General features: G+C 35.9%; 1 protein-coding gene across 5 annotated transcripts in view; it reads right to left on the bottom strand.

The window, feature by feature from the left end:
- The window catches only part of EFCAB7 (EF-hand calcium binding domain 7), a 49,545-nt gene that overhangs the window by 10,312 nt on the left and 25,625 nt on the right, over window positions 1–13,608 (bottom strand). For 4 of the 5 annotated variants that reach the window (XM_068540033.1, XM_068540031.1, XM_068540034.1 and 1 more), the window contains 4 exons: window positions 13,474–13,583; window positions 10,985–11,142; window positions 9,977–10,110; window positions 7,486–7,634 (listed from right to left, as the gene is read on the bottom strand). In XM_068540033.1, coding sequence (XP_068396134.1) covers window positions 7,486–7,634; window positions 9,977–10,110; window positions 10,985–11,142; window positions 13,474–13,583 — 551 coding nt within the window. The remainder of the gene's footprint in view (window positions 1–7,485; window positions 7,635–9,976; window positions 10,111–10,984; window positions 11,143–13,473; window positions 13,584–13,608) is intronic. The other variant, XM_068540035.1, reaches the window with a different exon arrangement.

The following is a 13,608-nucleotide window of genomic DNA, read 5'->3' as shown; positions in this document are numbered from 1 at the left end:
ATTGTATATTCTTGCCTCCTTTGTCAAAGATTAATAGTCCGTAGGTGTGTTTGTTTATTTCTGGGCTTTCTATTCTGTTCCATTGATCCACATGTCTGTTTCTGTGCCAACACCATACTCTTTTGATTACTGTAGCTTTGTAGTATTGTCAGAAGTCTGGGAGGATTATGCCTCCAGCTTTGTTCTTTTTCCTCAGGATTGCTTTGGCAATTCTGGGTCTTTTGTGATTCCATATAAATTTTAGGGTTATTTGTTCTATTTCTGTGAAAAATGTCATGAAAGGGATCTCATTAAGTCTACAGATTGCTTTGGGAAGTATGGCCATTTAAACAATATTAATTCTTCCAATCCAAGAGCATGGAATATCTTTCCATTTCTTTGAATCATCTTCAGTTTCCTTTACCAATGTTTTATAGTTCTCAGCATATAAGTCTTTTACCTCCTTGGTCAGGTTTATTTCTAAGTATTTAATTTTTTGATGTGATTTTAAAAGAGATTTTTTTTTTCACTTTCTTTTCTTATATTTCATTGTCAGTGTAAAGAAATGCAACAGATTTCTGTACATTAATCTTGTATCCTGATACCTTGCTGAATTTGTTTATCAGTTCTAGTAGTTTTTGCGTGGAGTCTTTAGGATTTTCTATGTATAGTATCATGTCATCTGCATATAATGACAATTTTACCTCTTCCCTTCCAATTTGGATACATTTTATTTCATTTTCTTGTCTGATTGCTGTGGCCAGGACTTCCAATACTATGCTGAAGAGAAGTGGTGAGAGTGGGCATCCTTGTCTTGTTCCAGATTTTAGTGGGAAGGTTTTCAGCTTTTATCATTGAATATTATGTTGGCTGTGGGTTTGTCATAAATAGCTTTTATTATGTTGAGATATGTTCCCTCTAACCACATTTTGGTAAGAGTTTTTATCATGAATGGATGTTGAATTTTATCAAATGCTTTTTCTGCATCTATTGTAATGATCATGTGCTTTGTCTTTGCTTTTGTTGATGTGGTGTACCACATTGATTGATTTGCGTATGTTGAACCATCCCTGTCACCTTGGGATGAATACATTTGATCACAGTATATGATCTTTTTTATGTGTTGTTAGAATTTTTGCCTCTATATTCATCAAAGATATTGGCCTGTAACTTTCTTTCTTGGTAGTGTCTTTGGTTTTGGTATCAGGGTGATGGTGGCTTCACAGAATGACTTTGGGAGTGTCCCCTCCTCTTCAACTCTTTGGAAGAGTTTGAGAAGGTTTGGTATAAGTTCTTCTTTGTATGTTTGGTAGAATTTCCCAGTGATGCCATTGATTCTGGACTTTCGTTTGCAGGGAGTTTTTTTTTTTTATATATATATAGGTTCTATTTCACTTCTAGTGATTGGTCTGTTCAAATTACCTATTTCTTCTTGATTCAGTTTTGGTGGGCTTTATGCTTCTAAAAACTTGTCCATTTCTTCTTGGTTGTCCAATTTGTTGGCAAATAATTGTTCATAGTATACTCTTATGGTTTTTTGTATTTCTGCAGTATCAGCTGTTATTTCTCCTTTTTCGTTTCTTATTTTGTTTATTTGGGTCCTCTCTCTTTTCTTCTTGGTTAGCCTGGCCAGAGGTTTGTTGATTTTGCTTACCCTTTCAAAAAGCCAGCTCTTTGTTTTATTGATTTTTCCTAATGTGTTTTATCTCTATTTTATTTATTTACTCTCTGATCTTTGTTATTTCCTTCCTTGTGCTGACCTTAATTTTTGTTTGTTCTTCTTTTTCTAAGAAGGTGGTGGGTGGTAGGTTAAGTTGTTTATTTAATTCATTGTTGACCCATTGGCTTTTTAGTAGCATGTTGTTTAGTCTCCATGTAATCATTTTTTTCTCATTTCTCTTTCTGTGGTTTATTTCTAGTTTCATGACATTGTGGTCAGAATAGATGCTTGAAATAATTTCTGTCCTCTTAAATTTGTTGAGGCTTATTTTGTGTCCTAGTATGTGGTCTATCCTAAAGAATGTTCCATGTGCACTTGAAAAGAATGTGTATTCTGTTTTTTGGATGTAATGTCCTGAAAATAGCAATTAAGTCTAACTGGTCTATTATATCATTTAGGATCTCTGTTGCCTTCTTGATTTTCTGTCTGGATGATCTGTCCATTGATGTCAGTGAGGTGTTAAAGTCTCCTACAATTATTGTATTCCCATCAATTTCTCCCTTTATGTCTGTTAGTATTTGTTTTATGCACTTAGGTGCTCCTATATTGGGTGCATATATGTTAATGGGTGTTATGTCCTCTTCTTGTATTGATCCTTTTATCATTATATAGTGTCCTTCTTTATCTTTCTTTATGGCCTTTATTTTACAGTCTATTTCATCTGAGTATTGCTATCTACCCCTGCTTTCTTGTCATTTCAGTTTGCATGAAATATCTTTTTCCATCCCCTCACTTTCAATCTGTGTGCATACTTCACCCTAAAGTGGGTCTCTTGTAGGCACCATATTGTAGGCTCTTGTTTTATTATCCACCCTGCCACTCTTATGTCTTTTGACTGGTGCATTTAGTCCATTGACATTTAAGGTAATTATTGATAGATATGCATTTACTGCCATTTTAAACCTTGTTTTCCAGTAGATTTTCAATTTCTTCTTTGTTCCTTTCTTTCTCTTTTTGTTTTTCCTTTGGTGGTTTGATGGTTTTCTTTTGTGTTATGCTTGAGTTCTTTTGTTCTTGTTTTTTGTGAATCTATTACATGTTTTTTTGATTTGTGGTTACCCTGTTTTTCAAGTATGTTAACCCATTAGTATATCTACTTGCTTTAGACTGGTAGTCATATAGGCTCAAACACATTCTTAAAAAAAAACCCCTACATTTTCTTACTCCTCTCCTCCACATTTTATTTTGATGTCCTCTTTTACATCTTCATGTTTATGCTTTTGCTGTTCATTGTAGTTATCACTGCTTTCACAAAGAAATTGTTTTTCTGTGTAATACCTGATTTGACTGTGATTTTCTCTTTCCTATAGATTCTTGTTTCTTTTCTATTTAATTTTTATTTATTTATTTATTTATCTATTTATTTATTTATTTATGGCTGTGTTGGGTCTTCGTTTCTGTGTGAGGGCTTTCTCTAGTTGCGGCAAGTGGGGGCCACTCTTCATCGCGGTGCGTGGGCCTCTCACTATCGCGGCCTCTCTTGTTGCGGAGCACAGGCTCCAGATGCGCAGGCTCCGTAGTTGTGGCTTACAGGCCCAGCCGCTCTGCAGCATGTGTGATCTTCCCAGACCAGGGCTCGAACCCGTGTCCCCTGCATTGGCAGGCGGATTCTCAACCACTGCGCCACCAGGGAAGCCCTCTTTTCTATTTAGAGAAGACCATTCAATATTTCTTTTAGGATAGGTTTAGTATTGCTGTATTCTTTTAGTTTTTGCTTATCTGAAAAATTCATTATCTTATCTCTCCTTCTATTCTAAATGATAATTTTTCTGGGTAGAGTATCCTAGGTTGCAGGTTTTTCCCTTTCAGAACTTGGAATATGTCTTGCCACTCCCTTCTGGCCTGCAATGTTTCTGTAGAGAAATCAGCCTTATGGGGCTTCCCTTGTAACTAACTCTTTGTTTTTATCTTGCTGTCTTTAGAATCCACTCTTTATCTTTGATGTTTGCCATTTTAATTATATAATATATCTTGATATAGTTCTGTTTGGGTTCATCCTGTTTGGGACCCTCTGTGCTTCCTGTACCTGGATATGTTTCTGTCTTTAGGTTTGGGAAGTTTTCAGCCAAAATTTCCTCAAATACATTTTCAATCTCTTTTTCTCTTTCTTTTTCTCCTGGGATCCCTATTATGCATAGATTGGCTTGCTTTATATTATCCTATAGGTCTCATATATTGCTTTCTTTTTTTTTTTTTTTGCTGTTTATCTTTTTATCTGCTGTTCTGATTGGGTGATTTCCATTATTCTATCTTCCAGATAACTTATTCGTTTTTCTGCATTACTTAGTTTGCTATTTACTGCCTTTACCTTGGCTTTCATCTCAGCAAATAAGTTTTCTAATTTTAATTGGCTCCTCTTTTATAGTTTCTAGTTCCTTGTTACAGTTCCTTGATCTGCATTTCTATCAATAGGCTTTCTTAATTCCTTCAGTGTTCTGTTGTTGTTTTGTTTCGTTTATTTTGGCTGCACCGTGAAGCTTGCAGGATCTCAGTTCCCCAACCAGGGATTGAACCCAGGCCGTGGCAGTGAAAGTGCCAAATCCTAACCGCTAGACCACCAGGGAACTCCCCCTTCAGTGCTGTTATTACCTCCTCTTTGAACTTGGGATCTAGCAGACTGGAGAGGTCCGTTTCATTGTTTGTCCTTTCAGGGACTTTCTCTTGTTCTTTTCATTGGGAGTGGTTCCTCTGATTCTTCATTCTACTTATATTTCTCTGACTCTGAATTTAGGAGAAACAGGTATCTACTGTGGTCATGAAGGGCTGTTTTTATGTGGGAGTATCCCTGTGTAGCCTGCATGAGTCTGATAGTTTTGGTGCGAGGGCTGTTTTTAGTATGGATGCCTGCCACATTTTTCCTCAGTGTGTGCTGGCTGTTATCCCCTTGATAGGGGGTGTGATTGGACTTGTGGTGACCAGAGCCTTCACTGGATGTTGAGCAGGGCCTCCTCTTTGCTCTGTGGCTGTCATAGCCTTGTCAGGGTCAAGGTCTGCTCTTCAGTTGTTGAAGTAGAAGTCCCCAGATCCATTTCTGAGCTGTGGTGTGGGGTAGGTGGGGTTGAAGTACCTCTGCTGGGAGAGCCACTGAGTATTCCTCTGTGGGAGCTGTCCACAAGGTAGTGTGCTCCGGTGTCGCGTGTCACCCGTCGTGTGCTCACGAAGTACACTGTTGTTGGCACTGCCCTCCGCCCCACCTCAGCCATGGGATTACAGGCAATCAACCCAGATGTCCCTCAGGCACTGTGTTCACAGGCACCAGGACCCACAGTAGTCACATATAGTTGTGCCTCTGAACCCGCTGTGGGCACTAGGGAATCAGCGCAGACCCTGGCCCTGCCTTAGCATGTGCATGCCTGCAAAGCCCACAGCTGCTAACTCCAGGCCTGCCCCAGCCATGGGAGCACCAGTAATCCACGCAGATGTCCCACAGGTGCTGAGCTTACAAAGGTGCTGGCAGCATACATCCATCAAAGTTGCAAAGCCTCTGGACAAGGCTCAGATTTCAGCCCAGCTTCTGAAGTCGAGCGGCCCCTGGGGATTGGCTCAGATTTCAGCTCTGCCTCTGTATGTGGGCAACTGCAGCTTGGTGCTCCCAGAGCTCATGGAGGTGGAGCTGCGCCTGCTGTGAGGTCACTGGGAATGAGACTGCTAGTGTAGGGCCCTGCCCTTCCCTTTGCATGCATTAACAACGGGGCTTCTATGGCAGACCTAGGCTTCATCCCGTGCACACCCCCATTTGTGGCCCAGGCCACACTCCAGCCCCTTTGGGCCGTCTCCATGCAGCCAACCCCAGTCCCCTCCCCAGGTCTGTCCACTGAAACCCGAGTTTTAGCACCCAGCCACTGTGCACACCAACAGATGCGAATCTCAGGCTGAAGTGTGCAGCAAGTGGCCAGGACCATCTGTGCTGGTCTCTTTCTGCTCTGCCTGCTGCAAGCCTATTGCTGCACTCTCCTCTGAGCCTCTGAATCTCCCTTTCTGTCCTGGCTGATCTCCCAGCTGGTGAGGGGGGTTCCCAGGGTGAGGGAACCTTTCCTCTTTCACAGCTCCCTCCCAGGGTACAGGTCCCATCCTGATTCCTTTTGTTTTTTCTTTCGTCCTACCCAGTTACGTGGTGATCTTTCTTGTAGTTTTGGTTGTATGAGATCTGCCAGTGTCCAGTAAGTATTCTGTGAGAATTGTCCCACATGTAAATGTATTTTTGATGTATTTGTGGGAGGAGGTGAGATCCACATCCTTCTATTCTGCCATCTTGATCTCTCTCCCCAGAACTTGTTTTAAAACTGTTCAGTTGATCTGCAACAACTCCTTTAATAAACACACTTTTGTTTAAGTCAGCCAGTGTTGGCTCCTCACTTTTGAAAGTCAAGCAATCACAGACAGACTCATGTAAATAAATATACCACTGAGTGCCAACCAGTCAACAGTCTCACCTGAGTAACCATGCTTCCCCAAAACACTTTATAAATAAGATGAACATTCTGCTTTGCATAGAGAGACTACACCTGACCAGATAGCTCTCCCTTGTAGTAAGCAATCAATTCATTTTTGTCTTTTTATTTCAGCTACTGAGTGGTGGTCTCATCATCCTTTGACATTTTCACTGTATAAATTTTTTTTTTTTAACCTTTGGAACGTTCAATGATATGAATATATTACCTATTCAATAAAAAAATAAAATTTAAATAAAAAGATATTTGTCTCAGAAATCCTTCTTGCCTGTGACTTCAGAAGTCAATGACATCAGCAAATGTTATAAAATGTCTTAATTTGCTCTTAACCAATTCCTTTGTTAAGTGAAAGCATGTGTAGCAGACACAATATTATTCACAGATTAGATGCTGATTTTGCACCATGCTTAAAAATGTGAGATTCACTAAATGTTAGGTTAAAGTAGGATGTAAAAAGTTACTGGAACTATTCACCTCTTATTAATAAAAATGGCAAAAAAAATTATAGAGAACTTCTCAGAAAAAAAATTTATAAGGAATGTTAAATGATGTCAAAACTAGGAACTAAACCAAAGACTCAATACACCCAAAACTTAAAATTTGTTGGTGGTAGTGTTACCCTCTGAGGTTGATTTATTTATAGAAAGGACAGATACTATTTTTAATTTATAAACAAATGTATTGTTATCTAATTGTGTGGTCTAAAACTATTAAATCCTTTATTCTAAACTTTATTAAAGGACACAAAAATATAAAATTTAAGAAATAGGCCTAATTTTTATTATTCCTCTGGTTTATTGGGAGTCTTATTCAACTTTTATACCTTATCATGTTAATAAATAATAATAATGTTAGCTAATACATACACAGTGCTTTCTATGAGCCAAGTGCTGTTCCAAGTGTTTTACAAATATTAACCCAAGGAGTACCTCTGTAAAAAGATCAGAATTCCAGTTCTCATCCAGACATATTCTCCTTATTATGAGAGCCTTTATTCTATTAGGACAAAGAGTCTCTGAATAGAAATGAAATTTTAGCAACTCAAATAGCCATCGCCAATTAAGAAATATAATTTTTTATATTACCAATCTTTTTCCTGAATATCATATGCTCAAACTCCTTTTGTTCCTGAATTACTTAAATGTTGGCAGTAACTAAATTTCAGGTAAGAACTTGTATAAACTAGCAGAAACATACTGTTGTGCCCAGGATTCATTCACGTATTTAAGTTCAAGGATTTTAGAGCCCAATTCAAAAGTCCTGTGTCAGGAAAATGCTCATGGGGTAAAATATTATGTACATTAAACCCACTGCAAAAATTCAAGATTGTTTTACCTCTGTCAGTTCCAGAGCTTTATTGTAGCCCATTGAGTGTAGAGTTACCCAAAGGTCACGAGGATCTCCTTCTCCATCATTGGCTTCCATTAGATTCAGATCCATAAAGCCCTGTCTTGTTAGTTCATTCTTCTTTGTATCGAAATTCTCTGTCAAAACAACCAAAAGTTTCTTTCTTACATAATTTTAAAATTCATACACTTACTAAAATGTCTATTATTTATTAGTATTCACAAACGTTTATTTTAAAGGAGGCCTTAGGAATCTGTGAGCACTAAAAAAGTGAAATAAGAATGACTCAAAACACGTTTGAGAGATACTGTTCTAATTTTCCACAACTCAGCATAAGCACTGTCACAGTGCATGATTCAGTTTTTCAACAAGATCTGAAGTCAAAAATAGTGCAAATATATTCCAAAATCAGAGGAAACTTTAATTTTTCTGGATAAATTCCAACCTGCCTGCTTATCTAAAGTATATACTGACATATATTTCAAAAATTAGTATATGTGCTGCCAAAGCCAGTGCTGTATTTCAAAAATTAAAATGCTTCTTATATATTTGCCATTTAAACCCAAATGAATTTGATGTAATACCCCCCAAACTACTGGTGTTTCAAAAGGGAAATGTGGATGGTGCCAGGTTTAAGGAGACTGCTATATTCTTAATTGCTTTAATTTTAACTGAATTGTCCACTGGTCCCTAAAAAACTGTTAGATAATGGGGAACACTTTGGAGTCCATGAATGTCCCAGACAAATCTAAGTACATCCATTTTAACATTGTTTATAAGCATAAATTCATGAAGAAATATCTAGATATATATATAATTCCTGAATGTTTCTATAATATAGATAATAAACAGCTACTCATTTTGGATTACATTCTGTTAATTGTCCTACAAAAAAGAAAGATCTTATTTTCCAACTCCCATCTGTAATATACCAAAGGAAGATGGGTACTCTTATTTGAGATATCTCTTTTGTACACATTATTGTGAGAAAAGAGGCAGAGACATAACTGTTTAAAACTGGTTGACTGATGAATAGTTTAAAAAGTTTAGAGTTTGAAAAGTGACTCACAACTTTTGTAAGGAAAAAAAGTAAATGTAGATTAAATTAGATCATAGAAAGACATGGTAGCCACTAAAATGGAAGCTGGAGCTACCAAGTAGAAAAGCAAGATGAAAAAAATTAATATTTGATACATAATAAAAAGAAATTATTACTTTCAAGAAAAATGTATCTAGATACTATGCTATAGAGACTATCAATAACTAATCTACTTTTAAAACTTAAAATGATCAATTCTCCATTAAGTTTTTAAAGTTTATTAATACCCAACTTCAAGACTTACTTTAAAGCTACAGTAATCAAGACAGTGTGGTACTGGTGACAGATGAGACAAACACATCAGTGGAACAGAACAGAGAACTCAGAAAGTACTCATACAAATATATTCAACTGATATATGACAAGGGAACAAAGAGAATCAAAATATTATATCATTAAAGTTACAGGATGATTACATCCTCCTAAAAATAATACTCTATTATGTGTGTTATCAATCTTATTAATTGAAGTTTACTATTATAAATCAATATACATTTCTTGTTACTGATTACAGTATATAAACTTTCAGTTAAAAAGAGATGTATTTTTAAAAACCTTTATATTAATAATATTTCTACCTTACTTGCTGTTTAGATAAACAGACTTATCAGACTCCTCTCTGGCTCACTGACTGCCAAGCTTAGACCATTTCAAGAACCAGAGGATTAGGACACATTACTACCCCAGTGACAGCAACATGTGAGTTAATCTCTCTCCTGACTGCATTCTAACCTCCTCAACTTCTTGTTCTGTGATCTATAGTTGGCTGTGGCTTTCTGGCTTTCCCCTTTGACCTTTCAGCCCTTGGCTTAAATATACAAGCTCTACCCTCTTCCCAGACTCCTCTCAAGTGACAACTGACTTCGCCTCGATCTCAGTATTTTTCTTTGCCTATCTTAGCATTTTTGGCTTTTATACGTCCATCGATGGACTTTCTTAATTCAACTCAAATACAAAAAACAAAGAATTCTTAACATATATAAACAACTTCCTGGAAACCTCTTAATTTTTAGTAAAACTCTAGCCTATTAGCTCTTTGCTGCCCTCTCCTGGGCGCAGTTTGGGTCTCTCAACCACTTCAGTCCCTTTGCTATCCGAGCTAAGACAAAGTTTTTTACATTCTAAGCTCCAAAGAACATAGAAATTATGATTAAGTAATTCACATTTTCTTTTAACTTGAGTACTACACCAACTACCAATTTAAGGAAAATAAATGTTTAATTTTTTATGGTCTACAAACAATGCTACTACTTTTAAACTGTCCTAATTGCTATAATATTCCACGGAGAAATTTGACATTTCACTTCTTAAGGATGAAAGGGTGTGTGTATGTATATATATATATTTTACATATCCATTAAGAAAAAGAAAAGTGCTTACCTCTGCAGACAGCCCAAGCATCTTCATCACATTTCTCACCACTTGTTCTCAGTTCAAAAAAATTATATTCTTCAAGGCTAAGAAGACCATTTCCATCTAAATCAATTACTTCAAATATATCTGATAAAGTTGACCTAAAATTACAAAAAAATAGCAAATTATTTGTCTCTAAGGCAACTAGACTGAAAAAGGTTTCTATGAGGATAACTTTCAAAAGGAAGTAATATAAAGGCATTAAACAATATTTGTAATGATCTTATCTACGAAACAGAAACAGATTCACAGACACAGAGAACAGACTTATGGTTGTCAAGGGGGAGGGAGAGTGGGGGAGGGTTGGATTGGGAGTTTGGGACTAGCAGATGCAAACTATTATATATAAAATGGATAAACAACAAGGTCCTATTGTATAGCACAGGGAACTATATTCAATATCCTATAATAAACCATAATGGAAAAGAATAAAATAAAAAACAATATTTTTGAATGATAAAATTAATGTATCCAAATATATATTTTACTCAGTCTAGTATTACATGACATAAACAAGTTTCCAAAGCAACCACAGCATGTCAACATGTAGTAGGAACACAAAGAGAAGTTCCCTTCTTCTTTTCTCCTTTCTCCATCTACTTTCTTCTTCCTCTCTACCTGCAGCCAGATCTTACTGTGTACATGTAGGGTATGGGAGGACTACCGTATTTGGATTTCATATTTGATAGCTATCTAAGTCAATAGTGCAACTAGCAGGACCTGTTTCTAGTGGAGGAGAAATTAGTAGATACGCAACTAAAGTTGACTTGCCAAATGTATGGAACCCAGAAATGAATGGCAATTCCAGACCTATGAGCAGAAGGTCACTTTCAGATGCCTAGTGGATGAGTTGAGCTATTGATTAGAATCTGGGGTTGGGATTTGCAGCTAGCCAAAGGAAAGGATGGAAGACAGGCTACTGATATATATCCAGTCTAGATGTTATAGCTCTTAACTTTAATAAACAAAACTTACTTAAACTCCTTTGTGAGAAATAATTCCCCTGTTTCATCTCTATATACAAGCTGGGCTTCTTCTGTTATTGGTTTTCTTTCTTTCTTTAGCCTGCAGCCAGTTGTGGAAGGAATTAACCAGTAAATTCCAGGTCCTAGTTCACCAGTCCACCCAAACATCTTTTCTCAAAAGAATTTTAAAAACAAACAAACAAACAAACAAACAACCACCATGAGTCTTAATGAATTTTAATCTTTCTTATGAAAGGGAAGCATTAGAAATAGTTTCTTTTTTCACCAATATTCACCAATTCTATTATGGTTCTATCAATGTTTTATAGGCTTCAAAATATTTTTGTTAATGGTAAGGCTAATAATATTAGATGTAGTTCTTTATATATTTTAAAAACAAATGCCTAAAACTGTAACAGGTTAGAAGTTATATAACTTCTAAATCTTCCCAATAATCTTCAAAAATGTTTGTTATGCAAATATTTCAACAGGAAGCAAAGAGAAAAATCTTAGAGTAATTTTTCTGGGTTATAGTTGCCTAATTTGATTCAAATATAAATATATGATTTGTAATTCAGATTTCTATGCCACAAAATAAAAATTAAATATATTTTAAAAGAGTTCCCTATTTGTATGAATTAGCCATATTTGTAAAAATACAATTATGTGGATAAAAGGACTGGAATTTTACTACTATTTATGTAATATGGACTATAAAACAAGACGGCAGAGTCCCAGATAAACCTACCTTATACAAAATTCTTTTCCATCACAGGATATTTATAATGAGTGCCAAGACATTTGTATAGGAAAACATTTTATTCTCCTGTTCTATAAGAAAAAGCAAAATGGCATCCCTCTATGAACCTTCTAGGTGCTTTCTGGAGCCCAATGGCTTCCTATAAAACCTAGGGATTGTCTCTGTCAAATATATTAAACCTAAGCATTTCCTAGTCGTGTATAATATCTAAGCAAGTAGCCATTTGCCCTTCAGCACAGAATAACCCTAGGGAATTCTGTCTGGTATTGTGTCTAAAACTCCTTTCAAATCCCAGGTTTATTTTAGGTCATCCTGGGGACTCATATACAAAACAAAGTTGCTCATCCAAATTCTGGGTTCAGCCCTATTTCTACCCTCACAAGTCAGAGGAACCATAATCATCCTAAAGTGACCATGTCCTATTTTGATAAAAGAAGCAATCCAATAAAAGTGAGGGCCATTTTGAAAACTAAAGATTGACCAAACCCATCTTTTGGAAATCATAATCTTTTAGATTGGCCAGATGTAGACTGATATCCAGGAGTGAAAAGCAGTTCTTGCTGTTTCCTAATATATGTTATCCCTTGAACCTCCCTTATCTCTACATATAAACTTGAACTGCCACAGTGGTTGGCAAATAGAAAGTCTTTCATGGGCACAAAACTCTTAAAGAAAATAACTATGAAACTAAAACTAAAAATCCTTTGTAAATAAGACACATTACAGATAAACAGAGGCCTATAGTAAAGAGGTAAATAGAAACTCATCCAAATTTTATTATAGGCTTGCTATGTACTAACATTTTTATACATGTAATCTCATAAGAAAGTAATTTTAACCAAAACAAAGTGGGAAAGCTATTGTTTTAGACAATGCTTTATCTTGAATTTAACTTTGTAGTCAGTTTTGAAGAAGAGTTTAATCAAAACATTAACTGCTGTCATTTTATTTGTCTCTTGCCTATAACTATTCTTGTCTGTTAGGAAGCCAACAATAAAGACTTTTATATAACATTCCATCAGGGAAATGTTTGTCTGTCGTTGGGCCTATATAAAGATTAAATATGATATTGCAGTAAGCCCTTGAATAGTATTATTCCTGTTGTTGTGTAGCAGATGTATTTTGTAGTCCTCATAAAACAAATAGCCACATTTATGTATCTGCCTCACATATTTGGCCTCTGAGTAAATGTATAATTAGAAAAGATCAGAACAACCCCATGGGAAACATATAAAATCATTTGAAAGCATTTCTTCAGATCAGTCTGTTTTTGGACCCTATGAGTCAAGCCTGAGGATAGTAATCTTGAAGTTTTTCTTTTTTGCAATAGTAGTATAAGTAAGACAAACATCTAGAGGAACATTTTCAAAGCCTTGAATTGCTTGTGTTTAGGGAAAAAAAATCCACTGGCATCAATCATTTTTATTGAGTATAACAAAAAAATGTTCACATGTGGGGTATCAGGGCATTAGAAAAGAGGAAAGTGAAGTACAATGTCACACAACTTACAAGTTATGAAGCCAAAATGGCCAATCAATCCTCAATTTTTAAATCTCAGCAAATAAGAAAAAGTCCTTCACAATTAATAAAACATATGTAATATGAATAGTGATTACTGTATATACCTTAATTGGAAGGGAAGATAAAAAGTTTTAAAATATATAGAAAAACTATTATTTTCCTCAAACTTGAGGTCATACTATATTTTTAACTAAACATTAGAAAATAAATAGGTATACTTCTCTATTTCGTAGTTCAGTAAAACACATGAGCTGTAGATTTGCTTGATTCTCATTTTCCTTAAGAATATACAAGGCAGTATCAACTGATAACCAAGGGGATGGTTTTCCTATAAACAAAAAAAAACCAAACAT

The sequence above is a fragment of the Eschrichtius robustus genome, chromosome 3, assembly GCF_028021215.1.
Source record: "Eschrichtius robustus isolate mEscRob2 chromosome 3, mEscRob2.pri, whole genome shotgun sequence".
Lineage (NCBI taxonomy): Eukaryota > Metazoa > Chordata > Mammalia > Artiodactyla > Eschrichtiidae > Eschrichtius > Eschrichtius robustus.
Note: the sequence above shows the minus strand (reverse complement) of the source record. Positions and strands in the feature narration are given on the sequence as shown.